Genomic DNA, 20,797 nt, shown 5'->3' on the forward strand with positions numbered 1-20,797 from the left:
AAGTCCCCTTTTAAATGGCAGAATTGAACTTGAACCTTCAATTCTGCACCTGCTGGTGTGGCAAAGAGGGTATGACGAAGAACCAAAGTTGTAATTAAAGTCCTTTCTTTAGGACCGATCTCCAGCTTCAGGAGTTACTCATAGCACAGTGAATGCACTGTATACTATTTTAAAAAGAATCCCAACAGAATGAAGGAAATTTCTATTCATTTTATAATCAAAGGGGAGGGGAAAAAATCTAAACAATAGATCTGTGAGCCTCAAAGCTATAAATATAACTGAAAGCAGAGTTAGTTCCTCAGTACAATATATTTAAGTGATTCAAATAAAACTTAAAACTGCTCATGTACCTGTGCAGGTTTTATAGCAAGGTTACTGGGTTAAAACGACTGCCATCTCAAAGAAAGGGAAACTACAAGAACCAACAAAAAGGGGACAAAATAGAACAGCAGGGTTGTCAGCGGCTCATTTTTGCCAAACCCATTTCTCAACGTTCTTTATTCTCAAGCAAGAGTTAAATGACTTCACCCTAATTCCACATCTATACCAAGGCTGATCTAAGAAGTTAGGAAATCTGGACTCTCAAACCAAGAACCAAATATACACTTGGCCCCATTATTTCAGAGCTTAACTTTATTAATATTCTGTTCTATTGAACTTACATAGATAAACCAGATTTGTGTAACACTACCCTACTCCTCCAGCCCCCAAATCATTTGGGGAAGAGGAAAGAAATGTAGAGAAGTGAGTTTTCACACTCCTTAATCCCCAAAGCCACTCTTACCCAAGAGAGTTGAAGCCTGGCTTTTCTAACACTAATTGAACCACAGCTTCTCAAAGTTGGCATGAGACTTGTAGGTAAAATAAAAAAATCCTATAAAATCTATAAACATTTTAGCTTAGTTCCCTTTGCCACTGTTAAAACATTAAGTGCCAAAATAAAATGCACACCTCATTTCCCTTCCTACCAACATTAGGAAAGGCCACATACTGCAGGACAAAAGAGTTAGTGGAAAGCAAACATCACTTACTGTGTTAATCACTGTAGGTGACTAAAAGTCACGGAGGTCCAGGCATAAAAGTTAATCCCTTTATATTTTTTAAATACTGATTTAACTACAATGGACAGCTTCTTAATGTAAAATATAAATAAGAGGGGCAAGGAAATTGTTCATTGTGGGCCAATTACATGTCACGTTTGGTGCTAAATGTTTTAAGACACTGTAAACAACCTAATTGTTCTAAATATGAAGTCATTGGAAGTGTTTATCAATATCAGCATTCATCTCTGAATATTAACGCTTAATTTATCTGAGATACAAAAACAAAATCACGTAAAAGTAAACAGCCTGAGATTTGGTTGCAGCCAGGAGGTATGGTCCCCAGAGAAAACGTGATGGGTGGCTGACTGGCTGTTCCTATCTGCTAAGTCATTATGTTCATCCACATGTGCTCTAAGTGTTGAAATATTTTGTGCAAATGCCACTTCCCTTCTCCGAAGACCCAAAGTGTCGCTACCAGGCTGCTTCCCAGAAACAAGCACACCGCCATTTTGATCAACTCTGGCTCCTTTTTATTCAGGAAGCATACACTAATCCTTTTTATACAGTATTTTTTTACATTCCAGAAATAAGCGAAAATAGCAGTTTTAAATATGTTACAAAGTTGGCTTTGGGGGCTAAATAAGCTTTTTGAGAGAGGGACCAGCCAACTAACCTTTTCATCAAAGCACCAATGAATCTTCAGTCTTTTACCAAGCTCCACCACAGCTGTGGCCACCTTGGATGTGCTATACACCCAAATCATGTGAAAGCTATAACGGAGAGTTGCTGCGAGTCTCTCTGCAAGGCACCAAGAACAGACAGTTCCAGCTTCCTTTCTTCAGACTGAATCAAAGTTTTGGGAACTTTTCAATTGCTGTCTCAAGTAGTGCTCTCTCAGCATGAAGACTAGAATTTGTTAACACTCATATATCACAAGATACAGTATATCACTTCCAATATTCTGGAAACCACATGGTAGAAGTTATAAATAAATGAACACTAAAATTACTTTAAGAAATTTTTACATCATTTAGTTGGTAAGGACATTTACACATACAGCACAATTTACTATTAAACATTCTATAACTGGCTTCACATAAAGATGAAAATAGATAATACAAAATGACCTGACATTTTCAGTTAAGTCTGGAATTAAGACTGTAGTTGTATTGTAGTCAATATCAACTTTACGTATTGTTGCAAACTGCTGTGCTATGCCCTTTAAAATGGGAATTTCTTTCTCGGGGTGAAATTCCATTTGGATATGTGTTCTTGCTTTGTACAAACTACTAAAATCTGAGGGACACAGCAATATCAAAGACACAAACAGTAACTGCACAATATTATCTGCTGGATTAAGCTAATACAAGTGGACAGAATTCTTCAAGTTCCAGTATCTAATAAAGCACTATATGAAATGAACAAGGTGAAACATCTTAAAAATGAATATACTCTGCAACCAGAACATGTAGCATTTCTTTAGTTCACAAACCTGCCTCATTAGGCATTTACAAAATAAATTAGTAAGATCTCAATTTGCTTGAGGCATCACAAGCTCGTAATGCCCCACTTGGCCTTCCTGTTTGAGCTGGTCTAGTAAATCCTCCTTCCGTCTTTTTCTACCTACCACCAGGTACCTGTCGTGGCCCACCCCATGAGACTTACTCTTAAGACCATACTTCTGGGCAATCTGATGTATTTGCTTCCGCTCATCATTAGTCAGCTCTGTAGAGAAAGTTAAATCCGTGTGGCTCTCCGAGCGGGCATAGTTTCTGATGATCTGTTCAATATCTCTCTTGGCAATTTTATTTACCCTCTCTACATCAAGACCAAGCCCTTCCCGCTTATGCTGCTCTTTGACAGAGATTGGCTCCCGAATGCCCTCACCAGATTTACCTAAACCACCACCCGTCCAACCCATCTTTCTCAGCAGCTGATTTCCAATATTATCTTCTTTGATTTGTTGTTTGTAAGCCTCCTCTGCTGAGCGACCCTGAATTTCATTTCTTGAAATCACATCTTCAATAGCTCCTTTCTTCAAGTTGTTAATGACAGTCGGCTGGGTCTTTTTGAGGGTTTTCACAGCTTCCCCGGCAGCTTCATATTTGACAGTTTTCTTCACTCCAACTGCTTCTGCAATTACTTCACTCTCCAGAATCACCTTGCATTTCCATCGGAGTCCTGTCATTCTTTCATAGACATATTCAACTGTCATTCGATTAAACTGAGCTGTGTCGTTCAGCGTGCACACAGGATTTGAAGAATTCTCATAAACTACGAGATCCTTTATATCTTTCTTCTTCCCAGATCCCCTGGGTGAAGAGCCTGTTTGGCACTGTGAACTTTTGACAGATGGGTAAGTGGGTTGTGTTTTTTGAAGGATTTTCAAAGCCTCATCAGCAGCTGCATGTTTACTTGTTTTTTTGGTTCCATAACCTTCAGCTAAGCAGTGATCTTGCAAAAACACTCGACAACGCCATGTACGATTTGGCATCATCTCATATTTGTATTCAACAGACATTTTGTTGTATGAGGCAGAATTGTTAAGGATACCAATGGCATCATTTGCATTTTCTGTAAGGATAAAATTGGTCCAGTGTTTGGCAGAAGCATTAAAAATCGGCTGCCCAGAAGCATCTTTAGCCAGCACCACCAGCTCTTCTGGTGGTTTCAGAGCTGGAGGAAATTCATATGAAGGCATGCCAATCTGACACACCACAAGGTCCTCTCCAATCGTGTGCTTGAATTTCCGTCGGACAACCCTAACTTCAATACGTTTCTGCAAGAGTTTTACAGCTAGCTCAGTAGCTCGATCCCTGGAACCATTCTTGCTGCCAGCATAACCTGTAGTTAAGTAGATATTTTGGCATCTAACTTCACAAGCATAACCATCTGTTAGAAGTTTTTTATTTTTGGGGATGTCAGCAGGAGGGATTTCTTTTAAAGGAGTGTATATATATTCAGGATTTGTCTTACATGCCTGAATACAACGAGTTAACATATATGTGTAATTAATCTTATCAGATCCAGAAGTCATCTCTGGATTAGAAAGGTTCTTCCAGATAGTTGCTGTTAATTTTTCAATAAAATACTGCTTCTCAGCTACCACTGACTCAGGAAATGTCTGTGATGGTGAAGGCTCAGGAGCTGACTGGCAGTTTGCCTGCTGTGATGTGCTGCTGGGGGCAGGGTTCCCAGTGTCAAAATACATGTTGGCTGTTACAGGCTGATCTTTTGTGAAAATAAATCCTGATGAATCACAATACTGAGAATTTCCATCTTGTATACTGAAAGAGTCTTGAGTATAATCTTGGTAGATGTCTCTTGGCATGCTGGCAAAATGTGTTTGTTCATTTACTTCTTTTGTTTGAGGGCCATAAGGATCTTCCTGTCTTTCATCTTTTGAACTACTAGCTACAAAATGTACAGGCTCAAAACGAGGTCTCACATGGAATTTGGAACCGGCTTGCTTTTTAGGAGGATTTTGACCTATAGAATGAGTGAAATTTACAATTAATTAAAAAAGGAATATTTCAAAAGAACCAAGCAGGAAAATAGTACCAACCATATTATTTTTGCAAACTATATTGTTGGTACAAGATACTTCCCATCACAAAAACTTCAGGTCATTTAGGTGAAGGTACTCAAATATCAATGTAAGATTCCAGCATAAGGAGGGATGCTCCCTGTCTTTCCATGTGTAAGGGAAGAGACTTGATAGAAAATATGCCATTGGGGCTTCCCTGGTGGCGCAGTGGTTGAGAGTCTGCCTGCCGATGCAGGGGACACGGGTTCGTGCCCCGGTCCGGGAAGACCCCACATGCCGCGGAGCGGCTGGGCCCGTGAGCCGTGGCCGCTGAGCCTGCGCGCCCGGAGCCTGTGCTCCGCAATGGGAGAGGCCACAACGGTGAGAGGCCCGCATACCGCAAAAAAAAAAAAAAGCCATCGACTCGAGTATGCAGGTCACCACCATGCATGACTGGTAGATGCTTCTGCATCTAATGAGTTAAAGCACAGGTGAAGTGTACCGACTAAGAGGTTGTTCCACTACGATCTCATACCACCTGTGCTGAAAAGCAGATGGCTCTAATGCAACAGAGGTGATGAGCAGAGGCATTTACAAAGCCTCTCTTTTGTACCAGAAGTGACTGACTCTGTGATGGTACTTTACACAGTTGTGACTAAAAAATCAAATAAAAAATTGTCGGGCTTCCCTGGTGGCGCAGTGGTTGAGAGTCCACCTGCCGATGCAGGGGACACGGGTTCGTGCCCCGGTCCGGGAAGATCCCACATGCCGCGGAGCGGCTGGGCCCGTGAGCCGTGGCCGCTGAGCCTGCGCGTCCGGAGCCTGTGCTCCACAACGGGAGAGGCCACAGCAGTGAGAGGCCCGCGTACCGCAAAAAAAAAAAAAAAAAAAAATTGTCAAAAGATCCCAAAGGTTTTCAACTTCAAAATCTTAGTTCTGACCTATTCTGCACAAAAAGGAGTTTGCTATATTTTATTTCTAGAACAGCTGGAAACTAATGATTTATGGAGGATATCAAATTTAAAGCTATGGAAGAACTCTGTTGAGGCTATACCAGACACTAGAGCTTTCTCCCTATAACACTGTTTAGTAGAAAATTGGTCCACGCTGGACCCATCCAAGAGGATTTAGTTACTTAGATGCTCAAATGATCTAGAGTATAAGGTTGTTCTATTTAAAGGGAGGTTCCATGGCACAGACTTCAAGGACAGCATTATAGTGTGAGTTCAGTATTCTTAGTTTTCAGTCCTATTTAGCATCCTAAAAAAGAATGTATAAACTAAAAGTTAAAATTTTACATTTGTGTAAGATCCAAAGTTACCAATGTTATTTAAAATCATATACCACACTCATATCATTAAAAAAAAGCCACACTGTTTCTTCAAATCCCACCTTCCAGAAATAAGTATACTCACCATCACATGTTGAGAGGTGACGTTTTTGACCTTTGGAAGGTTTGGACAGCATCAGATCATATGAAGGCATCTCCCCAATATCAATACCTTCAGCCATTTGGAGAATTTTTTCCATCAAGCGTGGGCTGTACCTATTTAAATTAAGATAAGCTACAGTTAAAACAGATAAGAATGCAGTTTTTGAAAAAGTTTCTAGATGACCCGTCTTATAATTGCTCCCACAGGACTTTACCAACAGAGTGTCTTGGCTATAAAACTGAAGAACCTGCCATAAAATAGTTATGTATCAAATGAGTAATTATGTTACTATCATCAGGAGACATACAAACATAAAAATCAAGAAATTTAGGTGAAGACCTTATCTTTAATTTGAACTAAAAGTATCCATATAAACTCATAAATTTTCTCTATCATATATGTATATTATATGTAAATAATTACATTAATATATTTACAGAAGTACTAAGAGTGTTAATAAGAGATGGGTTGTGGGACTTCCCTGGTGGCGCAGTGGATAAGACTCTGCGCTCCCAAAAAAGGGGGCCAGGGTTCGATCCCTGCTCAGGGAACTAGATCCCACATGTATGCTGCACCTAAGGAGTCCGAAACTAAGGAGCCCACGTGCTGCAACTAAGGAGTCCGCCTGGTGAAACTAAGACCTGGTGCAACCAAATAAATAAATAAATAAATAATAAGGGATGGGTTGTTAACATCCAGATTGTGGTTTCTATCACTTCCCACCAAAAGGAATCAGAGTCCTGAGAGAAATGGTTGGATCGAATCCAAGTCTGGGGCAAGAAATGTATAAGGTGAACCTGGGAGATATTTTTGTGCCTGGAAACAAGGAAGCTGTCAAAGACCTCAGGGGTTGTGTCAAATGGACTCAGAAGTGAGCCAACTTGAGTATCAGTAAGAATAACCACAGTGGACTGAAACACATCAAATATTTAAAAAATCCATTAGTTCATAATAATACTTACAAACTCATTATTGGTCACCTTTGTAGGATGGTAGGGAATCAAATCATTATTCCAAAAACAGGTAATGTTAAAAGAAGAAAGCAAGCATTTATCTGGCATTTTCCTGTGCAGACTGTACCTCAGAGAATCTAGAGAGTTGATGAGGAAAATCTCTTTTACAGAAGCATTCCAGCTAATAAATGAAGGAATGATAGATTACTACCATTTTGTGACCCATGATGCAACAATAAGTGATCATCAATGGCTGCTAAGCTTATCAGATGAAAAGCTGACGGAGAAGAACCTAGAAACAGACCCATACTAATGTGCTCAACTGTTGACAAAGCTGGAAAAGCAATCCAATGGTGGAAGGACAGCCTTTTCATCAAATGGTGCTGGACCAAGTGGGTATCCTTAAGCCAAACAAACAAACAAACAACCTCAACCTCACACCTTACACAAAAATTAACTCGAAACGCATCACAAACTGAAATGTAAAATGTGAAACTAAAAAGCTTTTACAAAAAACACAGGACAAAATCTTCAAATCTAGGGCTAGGCAAAGAGTTCTTACACTTGACACCAAAAGCATGATCCATTAAAGAAAAAGTTAATAAAATGGACCTCACCAAAATTAAAAACTTTTGTCCTCAAAAGACCCCATGAAGAGGATGAAAAGACAAGCTACAGACTGCAAGAAAACATTTGCAAACCACACACTTGACAAAAGGTTAGTATCTAGTATAAAGACCTCTGAAAATGTAACAGTAAGATATATACATATATATATAATGTGCATATATGTGTATATACACATATATATGTGTACACATACATATAAATGGACAAAAGATATAAACAGAACATTTCACCAAAGAGGATATACAGATCGCAAATAAGCACACAAAAAGATGTGCCACAATGAGATCTCACTCCATACCTATCAGAGTGGCTGAAGTGAAAAATAGTGACAACACTAAATGCTGACAAGGATGCAGAAAAACTGGATCAACCGTACATTGCTAGTGGGAATGTAAAATGGTATGGACACTCTGGAAAACAACTTGGAAGTTTCTTATAAAATTAAACATGCAATTACCTCACAATCTTGCAACTGCACTTTTGGGCATTTATCTCAGAGAAATAAAAGCTTATGTTTACACAAAAAACTGTACACAAATGTTCAAAACAGCTTTATTTGTAACAACCCCAAACTGCAATCAGCCCAGATGTCTTTCAACAGGTGGTTAAACTCTGGTACCACATACCACGGAACACTACTCAGCAATAAAAAGGAAAAAACTATTGATACACACAATATTGTGTACGAGTGGGAGGGAGATGGATGTGGTTATAAAAGGGCAACATGAGGGATCCTTGTGGTACTGGAACTGTTCAATATCTTGACTGTGGTAGTGGATATGCAAACCTACACATGATAAACTGTATTGAATTAAACACACACAACACACACAACACACAACACACACACACACACACACCAGTACTAGTAAAACTGGGGGAATCTGTGTAGAATCAGTGGATTGCAACAAGGTCATTATCCTGGTTATGATATGATACAATAATTGGCAAAATGTTGTCACTGGGGGGGACTGGGTAAAGAGTACAGGGCATTGCTTTGTGTTATTTCCCTACAATTACACATGAATCTATAATTATTTCAATAAAAATTTCAATTAAAAAAAGCTGGTGGAGAACTTTATAATCTTAGTATCACTAAAAATTGGACAACCAGACCTGTGTCCCTGATGTGATATGACAGGATAAAGATCTAAAAAGTGTTCTTGCCCACCAAATAATTGAACTCAAACCTAATCAAGCCCCTAACTCCTAGAAACATGTTAAACACCATCACAAGCATACAGCCAGCCAGGGACTTCCCTGGTGGACCAGTGGGTAAGACTCCACGCTCCCAATGCAGGGGGCCCTAGTCAGGGAACTAGAGCCCACATGCATGCCACAACTAAAGATCCCACATGCCGCAATGAAGATCCCGCATGCCGCAACTAAGAGCTGGTGCAGCCAAAGTAAATAAATATTAAAAAAAAATACAGCCAGCCAAATCCAAAATGAAGGAAACACTATGTGACAGCCCATTTCTTCATCAAATAAACAGCATGAAGTAAAAGGAGAGGGAATGGTTATAGGTTATAGGTTATAGACAGATCAACCAGATATGCATGGACCTTGTTTGGATTGTGAGTCAAACCAACTGTAAAAAGGTATCCTGAGACAAATGCAGAAAACTAAACATGGACTAGGCCATTGGACGACTTTAAGAAATTATTGTTAACTTAGTTGAGTATGAATAATGGTATTATGAAAAATTACCTGGTACAGATATATACTAAAGTATTTGCAGGAGAAATGATGTCAAGATTTTCTTTAATATACTCTAGACTATCTCCCACAAAAAAACTGGGGGCAAGATGAAATGAGAAGGGTAGCATGACAGACTTGATAATTGCTGAAGTTGAGTGATGGGCACATGGGTGTCCACTAAACTATTTTTGTGTGTTTGATTTTTCCATAGTAAAAAGCTTTAAAACATACAATTTTTAAAAGGACTCCTTTATGAAGTAGATTGGAGCTTGACAGAATATCAATTTCCTGCAGAGAAACAAAAATATGGGCTCAAGTGAAGTTCTGGTTATCATGGGGATCTACTCACCCTTACTACCTTCAGAGCCTTTCGCAGCCTACCAGGGACCACTGGACTGCCAGGGAATTCCCCAAGAAAGTTCTGAAAATGAGTGACTAGCACACCTCTACATGAATAGGTTCTGAACTTGAAGGAGGATAACATTTTCCATTTTCAACACAATAGGTTCCACACCCTTCAGATGTCTTTCCTTGCAAAGCAAAGAAGTGACATGGTGGCCTTCACTGACAGATTACCTGGAAGCCAGCCCACTTGTAACCCACACTTCCCACTGATAACTGCTGCTGCTAGCACCAGTATTTAAATGCCAAGAGTGATTTTATTTTTATTTACTCTTATCTAAATATCAAAAAACATCGCCTAAAACGTCATACATTGTATATATCACTTTCATTAAGATTTGGGAGTCCAATTTCCAAGGTGATGAAAACAAAAGATTATGAAAGTGAGATGAAGTCTACAAATCTTAAACTGATATTGCCACTCTTGCTACCAAAATTGGTACTACAACCAACCCACTCACCTTGAATTCCAGTCCAAATTCTCCAGACCTTAAATTATAGCCTGATTCCAAATACGGTATACAACTGTAAATGGCATGTATGCCATACAGTGTGCATGAATGATGCACTTGGGGCCCACTCCATTCACATTCACTTTTTCTCTCAGGTTTCTTCCAGCGTTAGTAATGATTATACCTACTTACTGTTCTCTATTCATTACATCTGCCACAAAATTCAACATCACCCATAGGCTATAAAAATAAACCTCTGTGTTAGTTGCCAACACAGTCATCTTCTCAGCCCTTTATTAGGAAGTCATAATACTGAAGAAGCCCAACCAGCTGAAAAAATAATGGAACAGACCCGTATAGTGCCTAACACTTGACTATTCAAAGAACAATGCAAATATTCATCTTTGCATTAATCTTTACTATGAAGACCACTAGGATTTCAGTCTCCAGAGAGTAGCTACCCAGGGATAAAGAAGTGGTTCCACAAATTTGAAATAAGCCAAGGCAGTAAAGGCTTATTACAAGGCTTTCATTACTCAGTTTTCCATAGTGTATTTTTTTTTGTAGTGGATTTAAAAGGAACACCTTTACTCCAGAAATTTTAGAGAATCCACCAAGAAAAGCACCTACAAACCCAACCACTGATAACTTCACTAACATTTTGGGGTTTACTTTTTATTCCTTTTTCTATGCTTCCCATACCACGTCCCACCACCGCCGCAAAAATAACACTATCAGATGATCTATGTTGATCTGTAATCTGCTGGGGGCGGGTGTTGTTTTTCTTGATTTACTATGTCATAAACTTTCTCTCCATGTCATTACCACATGGGTTTTAATGGCTATATAGTATTCTGTCTTACGGTGGGACCATGATGTAAAGTGTCAGTAAGGCAAGTCTAATAGAGTAATTTTAAGATGCATGCATATTATGTAGTTAAGTCTGTTAATTCACCCATTTGGTTGTAAATGCTTAAAAAAGAAAACCAAAAAGCCCCAGCAAGTCTTTAAGGTTTCCAAAGATAGTTTATTATGTTCCAAGCTTTAGGAAATCACAACTGTCCCACCATACCTAGCATACAAAAAGATGATGTCTAATGGACAAAGACATCTGACTTCATGAATCTTACATTCTTGAAAAAAGACACGTGCATATAGGTGTATACTTATGATATACAATGGCACCTGAAATTTAATGAATATTCAGTAATAGATGCTTTCATTTTTTTTTAAATTTATTAAACTGCTCTACTAGGTCCAAATAAAAAAGCTGAGGTTTGAAAACTAAGCAAAGATTAGGATTTCCAAGTATAAAATTATTTATGCAAAACTATTCTTAAGACTCCTAACATAGTCAGTGAATAACATAAAACCAAGATTATTGATACATCTTTTGAAAGCTCCCACTCATACTTCATTAGCTGGTGACTGATGCACTCTACCTACTATGTGCGAGGTTAGTTTCACAACATGAGCCCAGCTAGCGTCTACCTTCCAAACACCAATCTCAATCAACAAGGAAGAGACAAATATTCAAGGTGGCAAAGCTGATTTCATTTTAGGGTATATTTTCTCTATTAATTAATATCTCATCAAAGGTAATTAGGCCAGGATTCTGTTTCTAATACTACTGATGAAGAATGATTGGAAAACTGAATGCTCCAGTTAACCATTCTGCTTTATTAAATATACATACACTATTGACAATTTTAAGTAAAAACTGCAGAGGTCCCTAGGCATTCATATGAACAATTATGCTGTAGATGTAGGTGCTTAGAAGACTGCACTAACTTTCCATTAGCCAGAAGACGTATCTTAGAAATTGCCTACAGAAAACAATCTTGACAGGTTGTTTACTTTTATGAAGCAGACAAGAAAAAGTGAAGAGAAATAATTTCAGCTATTTGGGCTTCCTCATTGCCTAGACTATGAGGGAAAAAATGATCAAAAAGCAGACTGGAAAACATTGCTTTATTTTATCCTATAAGGCAATGGTTCTTATAGTGTAGTCCCTGGATGAGCATTTTCTGATCAACAGTATTATCTGGGAATTAGTTAGAAATGAAAATTCTGGGGTCCCACCTCACACCTACTGAATCAGAAACTCTGGGAGTGGAGCCCAGCAATCTGTGTTTTAACAAGCCTAACAGATGATTCTGATGCTTGCTTAAGTCTGAGAAACATGCTACAGATAGTCAAGAAGATATTCAAACTTGTGCTCTGACAATCACCACTATCACCAAAAAGAATGAAACGTGGTTTGCTTCCCTGCACATTTGAGCTCCTCCTCCTGGCTTGGTCTTATGATCAAATAGTTTTCAAAGATGTCCGTGACCTAGGAGTTATTTCAGCCCCGGCTAAATCAGAACACAGAAAGTCCTACGAGTGGGAAACAAAAGGCAAAGAGTTCCCTTCTTGCTCCTGTTTATAATCTGTTCTGTAAGTCAAGGGATGAGCCTTGAATAACAAATTAACAATTTTAGACTAGAATGGGCTGTGTCACCATGTACTCCACAGTTCCCTTGGGAGAAAAGAAGAGTCTTCTGTCACAGAAGAATAGACCAGAAAGCAAGAGCTCCGCCAACATCGACATTAACAAGTACTGGAATACAGATTTTACCCACCTGAAGATGACAGCTAATATAAAGCCTGCCTAAAGTGGAAGACTGCACTTGGTCCCTAGCTTCCAAGATTCTTTATTGCCTCTTCCATTTCTCCTATATCGAAGTTATCAGGTACAATGCAAACATTACTCTTCAGTTAAGCTACTGGATAATGTTATAGCAATTCTTGTATTGATTGAATTGACTTAACTACAATGCAACATGATGACAATACATGTGTTGATATATACTATACACAAGTGTGCCTGGGTGAGTGCATACACACAAATGCTCTGGATGCCTGAGCTTTTAACACTATCACTGGCCCGGTTTGTGTTTTTAATGCCCTAGTTATGCTCAAGGCTGCTGTTGTTCTTGGGATGAAATCCTGACAGATAATAATGACTTATGTCTGTTACTTGCTTTCACTCCTGGTCCATCCTTCCCTATAGCAGCTGTGTCTCAGTGGAAACAGCATCGGAAGACTTGGGTCCCAGCCCCAATTATGGGACCTTGGAAAAGTCACTTAACTTCTTGGCTTCCATTGATTTAGCTGTAAAAATGAGACACCACTCAATTTCCAAGGTTGTTGTATTAAATGAGATACATAAATGTTTTAAGTATTTTGTACATTACAAAGCTGTATTCATCTGTTCATGCCACACATATTTATTGAGCAGCTATTATGAAGAAGGCACTCTTCTAGGCACTGAGGATAAAGGTGTGAACAAGAAAACAAAAACCCTTTCCCCAAAGGAGTTTACATTCTTGTGGGAAGGTAAGATTTATCAGTAACACAAAGGATGGTTATTCTCACCTATAACTTTTTTTTTAAGGATTCAGATTCCCCACGGCCTTCTGTGATATTAAGGAGATCTATGATTACAGGATAAAGGTACCTTTTCTACTGCCAGAACGATATTGTTAAGTGAAGGTCAATTAGATTTATCTGACTTGATTAATTACTGAGGCTTCCCCAGTTGTAATCAGTTCCTCCAGTGAAATAATCATTATCTCTGGAGGCAGAAATTACACTAACCTAGAGAAGACAGAAAAAAACACATTTGTGTTTTGAAAGCGAAACAAAGTATCACGCTGGATGCTATGTTCAACAATTAAGCACTAACAGTAGACAATCCTATCTATCTTTATCTGTTACAGTCATTCCTGGAACTGAACTGGCTGAATTTGATCTGATCATTTTCCAGAATTTCTCATCCTTCCTAATAAATTCACCGTGAGGCAAGAGTGTCAAAAAAAGAAGCCTCTTAGTCTATCAAAGGAATGATAAGTCTAGTATAGGGCCTGTTTGAGGGTTCTGTAGGACAGTGGTCCAAGTAGTCTGTTGAGGAAAAAAAAAATGCGTTGGAACCATACCGCAGTCTCCATTGAATGCAAAGAGCTTTTAAAGAGGCCTGTTCAGAACCCCCACCAGGTTCTAGGAAAGGGGGGGAGGGGACACATACCTAAAACCTCACCCTGAGGCCAGATGTTAATCCTTCTGATCACAATTGAAGGTAAATGAGGGCAATCCTTTTTTACAGCAGATATATCCATTTCTTTGTTTGCGTCCATACACATTGTGCGCAAATCTACAAGAAAGGCGGGCCCTGCGGCTGAGAGACCTCATACAAACCGCCTCCCCAGGAGAAGACAGTACAACCCAGCTGCAGGGCTGGTGTTGTTTAATTTAACGGGGATGGAAAGGGAGGCCAGTCAGGAGGAGACAAGAATTAGAACCAGAGTCCCCTCCCCTCCCCCCACAGACCCTCGAAGCCCCGACTGTTGAATATTCCCTGCGGATACCGCATCCCTGGAAGGTCCTACGCAGGTCCGAGGTTCTGCTATTCGTCATTTCCCACGCCCTCCAAAAACACCATCAAAATGACCTCTCAGTAATCCTCTCCCAGGCGCTTCTTTATCTCCATCCCTGGTCCTGGAGGGGCCGCTCCCGCGATCCCCGCACCCTTCTAGATGTTATGTCATTCCCTGCCACCTAGCTCGGTCAACCCCCCCCCCAGGCCAACAGTGAGCCCTCTGGAGTCCTCCAGCACCTCCAAATCTCCAGTCTCTAAGCCTTCACCCATACCCGCCCCCCCGCCCCTATCCCGACCCTCATCGCCGATTCCCCACCACCACCCGTGTCCCTAACCCGACCCTCACACCTTCCTCACCTGCAGCCCAGGAAAACGTGGTTGGTCCAGGCAGCGGAGAGCGCGAGGAGCTGGTCTAGGGCAGCCCCGGGATAGCTGTGCAGGTGCCGACAGATGAAGCTGCGCCGCAGAGCCCACTGCCAGTCACTTTCGTGGCTATAGCGCCACTGCTCCAGCACTGGCTCGGGCGGGGGCGGCGGGAGGGGCGGCAGCGGCGGCGGCGGGAGGGGGGGCAGCGGCGGCGGCGACAGGAAGTCGCCCCCCAACAGCAGACGTCCGCCAGCCATCTTCTCCGCCCCCAAGCAGGGACCCCAGGGATGAAGCAGACTCGCTACCAGGAGAGAGCGGGAACGGGGGTCGGTGGGAGGGGCCGGGTGAGGAGAGGCGCGCCGAGGCGCGAAGACCAACTCTCAGGGGACTGGAGTGTGTGCGTGACGGGCAATCGCTGAAAAGGCGAGCACGAACTCGCGTCCCGGCAACCCGGGAGCACGCCCGTTGCACTCCTCCAACTCGTGGAGGAGCAGGAGGAGGGCACCCGCCGCAGTCACACGCGCGCCGGGGAGGCCGAGCCAGGCCCCGCGCTCCGCACCTCCGGCTACCCGCAGACTCACGCACTGCACTGGGAAGGAAAAAAAAAAAAGACACCAGCACGCTTTGCTCCCCTTCCTCTAGTCTACCTACCCGCGTGTAGCCCCGAGGTTGTGAGGCCAGTGCGCCTGCGCCGCGGCTGTTCCCTAACTTCGAAATCCCGTCACTGAGTCTCGCGCGACGTACGTTTTTTTCCCTTTCCTGAGGACTACGGGCCTTTGACGCACTATGGTAACAAGCGGGGGGCGGGGCTCCGGGAAGGGGATTTTTGGAAGGTTCTCTGAGGCTTGGGTACCTTGTTCTGTTAAGTCCCTGGAAGGCTCCCACAGGTGATTCTTGGCAGCAGTAGCTCGCCTGACGCTTTTCCCTGGGTTTCTGACAGTGGGACCGTGCACTCTGGGAGAGACTTGGGTTTGAAATGTATTTTACCCTTTTTATTTTTTTAAATGTCAGCTCTCTGAGGCGCCTTTTCTTCAGAGGATTAGCTTTGTATTTTACTGTGAAGTAGTACTAAAAACGAAATACTTAGAAAATCATCCACAGCGCCACTTCTCTAGTCAACCACTTTTATCATCCATACTGCATCCCAATTGCTGACAGGCATCGTGTTTACACAGTAGTGATCACGATTTCAAATAATTCTGTATTAACTGTATCAATTTAAAACGTGCAGAATATTACAAAATGCAAAAGGAGCCCACAAAAGAGGGTTAAAAGCTGCACAGCAGCAAATGGCCCAATCACTCTGTAGGCAAACGTTATTACTAGACCCGTGGTTCTGCTCCAGCCCGATCCCTCAATCCCTGTCTGCCAGTCTGTGCTATGAAAGTAGTTAATGAGTGTCTGTCAGCGGGAATTTACACAGCACCTACTGTGTGCTCAGTATAGTCAATACAAAGGAAAAAGAAACTGGGTTTTCTCTGTTGTCCTGGAACTGATTACAGTGTTAGTGGGGAGAAATAGTCCTGCACAGAGCTCTATGTCCCACGGCAGCAGGACCGTTGGATGAGGTAGCTTTGACCCACTGTCCCCTTTTGTTTAACGATGTATTTCTCATTATGTGACACATTTATGTGTAGGGGTGTGTTGGACTGAGAAGAGTAAATTACAGCATTGTTCACACTGTTTCATAATCTATTTCCATGCCTGTCTCTCCCATTACACAGGGAGTGCTGTCTTTGACTCTGATATGCATTCATGTTTATTGAAATAATGACAGTCTTTGAACCATCAAATCAAAGAACATGATACTAGAAAGGAAGCGTAGAGACCATAAACTCAAATCATCATTGCATGAGTGAGAAAAATAAGGCCAGAGAGGTGTAGTGATAGCTGAAGACTGTAGAGACCATTTCCGGCAAAGCTGAGATCAGAATCTGGGTCACCTGACTCATCATCCAGTGCTCCCCCAGTCACTTGCCATCGAATTGCTCTGTTTTTTATTCTTTGCAGTGTGTACCACCTTCTGAACTTTAAAAAAATTTGACTCCTCCCCACCCCCCGTGACAGCTCCATGGGAACAAGGAACTCATCTGTCTTGCTTTTAGCACCTACACCTGGCTCCTGTAGGAACTCCACAGTTATTTGTTGAATTAAATGAATGATTGAATGAATGAAGGCTCTTTCTGTTGTCCCAAACTTGTGAAATTCATTTTCTTGGGGTCTACATTTTAAGCTGATTTGTAATTTTACAGTTAGATTAATTTCAGCCTAAGATGCCAACTTTCATCAAAATCAACATTGCAATCAATACACAGCTTTTGGGTCTTCCCTGGTGGCACAGTGGTTAAGAATCCGCCTGCCAATGCAGGGGACACGGGTTCGAGCCCTGGTCTGGGAAGATACCACATGCCGCGGAGCAACTGAGTCACAACTACTGAGCCTGCGTTCTAGAGCCCACAAGCCACAACTACTGAGCCCGAGAGCTACAACTACTGAAGCCTGCGCGACTAGAGCCCCTGCTCTGCAACAAGAGAAGCCACCGCAATGAGAAGCCCGTGCACCGCAACAGAATAGCCCCCACTTGCCACAACTAGAGAAAGCCCGCGCGCAGCAACAAAGACCCAACACAGCCCAAAATAATTAATTAATTAATGAATGAAAAAAGAAGTACAGATAATTATACCAAAAGACCATAGTGTTAAAAAAAAATACACAGGGGCTTCCCTGGTGGCGCAGTGGTTGAGAGTCCGCCTGCCGATGCAGGGGACACGGGTTCGCGCCCCGGTCCAGGAAGATCCCACATGCCGCGGAGCGGCTAGGCTCATGAGCCATGGCCGCTGAGCCTGCGCATCCAGAGCCTGTGCTCCGCAACGGGAGAGGCCACAACAGTGAGAGGCCCACGTACCGCAAAAAAAAAAAAAAACAACAACAAAAAACATAGCTTTCTTAGAAAAAGAGTTGAGAAAATAAAAATGCCTTCCTCTCAGCTTGGATGAAAATTCTTCCATCATCCAGGAACAAATAATTCCAATCTGACTTGTGAATTTGGATTACAGAGTGAAAGGCAATGAAATTGATGTTAGAGGCCATTTGCTCTGGAACAGCCATAGCTGGAGTCCATTTGTAAATCCTGCTATGGAATAAGAAGTTTCATCTCTAGGAAACAAAACAAAAATTCCCATGATTCTCCATGACCTTTCCCTGGTAATCCTTCTGATCAAGAAAAGCCTTCAGCCAACCTATCTCAGCCTATTCCCTTCTCACAAGCCACAGATGTTTTCTCAGTGAGCAGGAATTGAAACCCCTAAGCAGAAGTAGATTATCGGAATAATGGTTGAAGAGAGGTGTAGGAGGGGGCTCTGATAACAGCAGCCATTGCCATCCTAAAACAATCCAGAAACCTCCTGTAATCACCTGTCCTCCTCCCCTCCATCATCCTTCTCTGTTCTAACACACGCTCCTGCCACTGTTTTTACATGAAACACACACACAGAGTCTGACAGCTCTGAGCTTCCTTCTCTGCCCTTTCCTGTGGGGAAGCCAGTGCGTGATGAGAGGAGGGAAACCTGGAACCTGGCTAAGCACCACCCTCATAAGCTATCCCAGAAATTAGATCACCAAAGGTTCTTGACCAGAGCATTCTGCACTACAGTAGCCTCTTGAGGAATGGCTACTAAAAGCAATAGCTAGGAGCTGGCCAAATCCCAGTAATCTGAGCACCAAAAAAATTATTAAGGAGAGTTATGAGCCACTGAAAAAATAGGAAGTCATAAGTCCACAGTGATACCAAGTAGATAAAGAAACAATGAGAGAGAAGGGAGGGCCTTTGCTTACAATAGAATACCATGTGCTGACTGGTAAATATGAAGGGAATGCTGGAGTTGGAAAATCATCATTTTGTAGATTGGTTCAGGCAAGAATTACCAATAGATGCTAAATCTAGGGGGGAAATGTTTGATGAGGAGTAGGATATTTGCATGGACTTATACTTTCTCCTCACAGATTGTTTACTAGTAGCAAAGAAGGGGTAAAAACCGTGATTATATAGTGCAGAGATTGGGCAACACCTTGACCCAAAATGAGAACAGTCTATTTTTTAAATGGGACCTCAAAAATATCAATGTCATGGAAAGACAAAGAAAGGCTGTTTCAGATTAAAGGAGACTAAAGAAACAGGACACAATGGGTGATCCTAGAGCCAATCTTATATGGCAAGAAAAATTGCTGTAAAGTATACTATTCAATAGATTAAAGTAGTGTAACAATATTAAATTTACTGAAGTTGGTGACTGTGGCTATGTAAGAGAATATCCTTATTTTTAGGAAATACCCACTGGAATATTTAGGGGTGAAGGGCCATGATACATGTAGATTACCTTCAAATGGTTCAGAAAAAAATATTATGTATCTCTATCTATCTGGATACAGAGAGAACCTGAGTATAAATGATAAAGCAAATGGGGCAAAATATTATCAGTTGGTGCATCTGGGTCAAGAGCATGTGGGTATACTTGGTATTATTCTTGTAACTTAATTTCAAAATTAAATGTTTCAGAAGTGCAATAGTTCCCTACATTGGTGAAGAATCTCAATCTAGCTACCTCTTAATCACTTTTTATTGTGTGTCCTAGCACTCTCCTGGCCCTCTGGGGGGCTATGAAATGATGTTCCTACCCTTAGGAGGCTAAACCGCTCTTGAGGAATGAAGTCCCTCAAACGAGAAGCAGAGAAAACTATAAAATTTCAGCCAGGACGTTAGAAAAGGAAGAAGAGATCAAGATAGGTGAATGGGGTCAAGGAGGGTTTCAAGGAGGAGGTAGGCCTGAGCCTCAAAGGCAGGATTTCAATCAGTAGAGGATATTTCAGATAATGTCAACAAATAGTTTGCATAACTCAGGGAGAGGCCTGTGCAGAGACTGAATGGACTGGAATGGAAACGGCTATTAGGAAGTATTGGAAAATATGGTTGAGTAGATAAGATATGGCCAGTCTGTAAGTTCCTCAAGAGCAGTGTCTAACTGATCTCATGCAAAGTATCCCCCATAGCAGAGGACACTGGACCAAATCCACGGGCGGTGTCCAATACACACTTATCATTTGATTAAGAAAAAATAATTTCATTGAGCCTAAAACCAAGATAAGTCGTTTGTCCCCAATCCTATACATAACAAATATACATATAATTTGTATAGGTATTGAGCTGAGGGCAGGGACTTTCTAAAGTCCAAGCCAAACAGGCTAAGAGATAGTACGGGACCTGGCTGGACATTGATGGAAGGTAGTAGGTCCAGGTGGCAAAGCCAACATGAGGTATTAACTGTTCTAATGCAGAAGTCTTTCAAGAGGTGCCCTCATTTTAAAAGAATGGCCTTGCAAGAAAACTGTCCTTTTAGCAAAGGGATGAATCTCCCCGAGGGGGGGCATTTTGAATACAAAAGGACACTGCTTAACGTCAGTGCTTACAACTGGAGCCCAGTTTGCTCAGCCTTTTTGAGGGTATTAGCGGCCTGGTTCTGTCCCTAGAAGGAGTTGGCCTTCTCACTGCTCAGCAGGGCCCCAGCAACTGGCTCTCAGAGCCCCAGCAGACCCTTGCCCCCATCTATGCTCTAGCAAAACTATATGCAAATTTTAGTTAATCAAACCCATTTCCCCACTAACTTGCATTAAAACATCAGCCATTTGTCTTCATTTCTGATTTCTTTTGACCAGCCAGTCACTTTTTTAAAAATACATTTATTTTATTTATTTTTGGCTGCGTTGGGTTTTCGTTGCTGTGCACGGGCTTTCTCTAGTTGCAGCGAGCGGGGGGCTACTCTTCATTGCGGTGCGCAGGCTTCTTATTGTGGTGGCTTCTCTTGTCGCGAAGTACGG

The 20,797-nt window shown here is 41.6% G+C and overlaps 1 protein-coding gene across 1 annotated transcript; it reads right to left on the reverse strand.

The window, feature by feature from the left end:
* Window positions 1–1,550: 1,550 nt before the first annotated feature.
* NKRF (NFKB repressing factor) lies at window positions 1,551–15,600 on the reverse strand. Its single transcript, XM_082609500.1, has 3 exons — window positions 14,918–15,600; window positions 5,985–6,115; window positions 1,551–4,532 (listed from the first exon to the last, which is right to left on the reverse strand). Exons 1-3 carry the CDS (start codon window positions 15,181–15,183, stop codon window positions 2,575–2,577), a joined length of 2,355 nt encoding a protein of 784 aa, XP_082465626.1. The 5' UTR covers window positions 15,184–15,600; the 3' UTR covers window positions 1,551–2,574.
* Between the last annotated feature and the right edge of the window lie 5,197 nt (window positions 15,601–20,797).

Source organism: Mesoplodon mirus (assembly GCF_964341445.2).
Source record: "Mesoplodon mirus genome assembly, chromosome: X".
Classification (NCBI taxonomy): Eukaryota; Metazoa; Chordata; class Mammalia; order Artiodactyla; family Ziphiidae; genus Mesoplodon; species Mesoplodon mirus.

Coding starts and splice junctions, on each gene's coding strand:
- NKRF (XM_082609500.1), bottom strand. CDS start 15,183: ATGGCTGGCGGACGTCTGCTGTTGGGGGGCGACTTCCTGTCGCCGCCG. Junction 6,116..14,917: donor CACGTTTTCCTGGGCTGCAG/GTGAGGAAGGTG, acceptor TAATTTAAATAG/GTACAGCCCACGCTTGATGG. Junction 4,533..5,984: donor TCACCTCTCAACATGTGATG/GTGAGTATACTT, acceptor CTCATTCTATAG/GTCAAAATCCTCCTAAAAAG.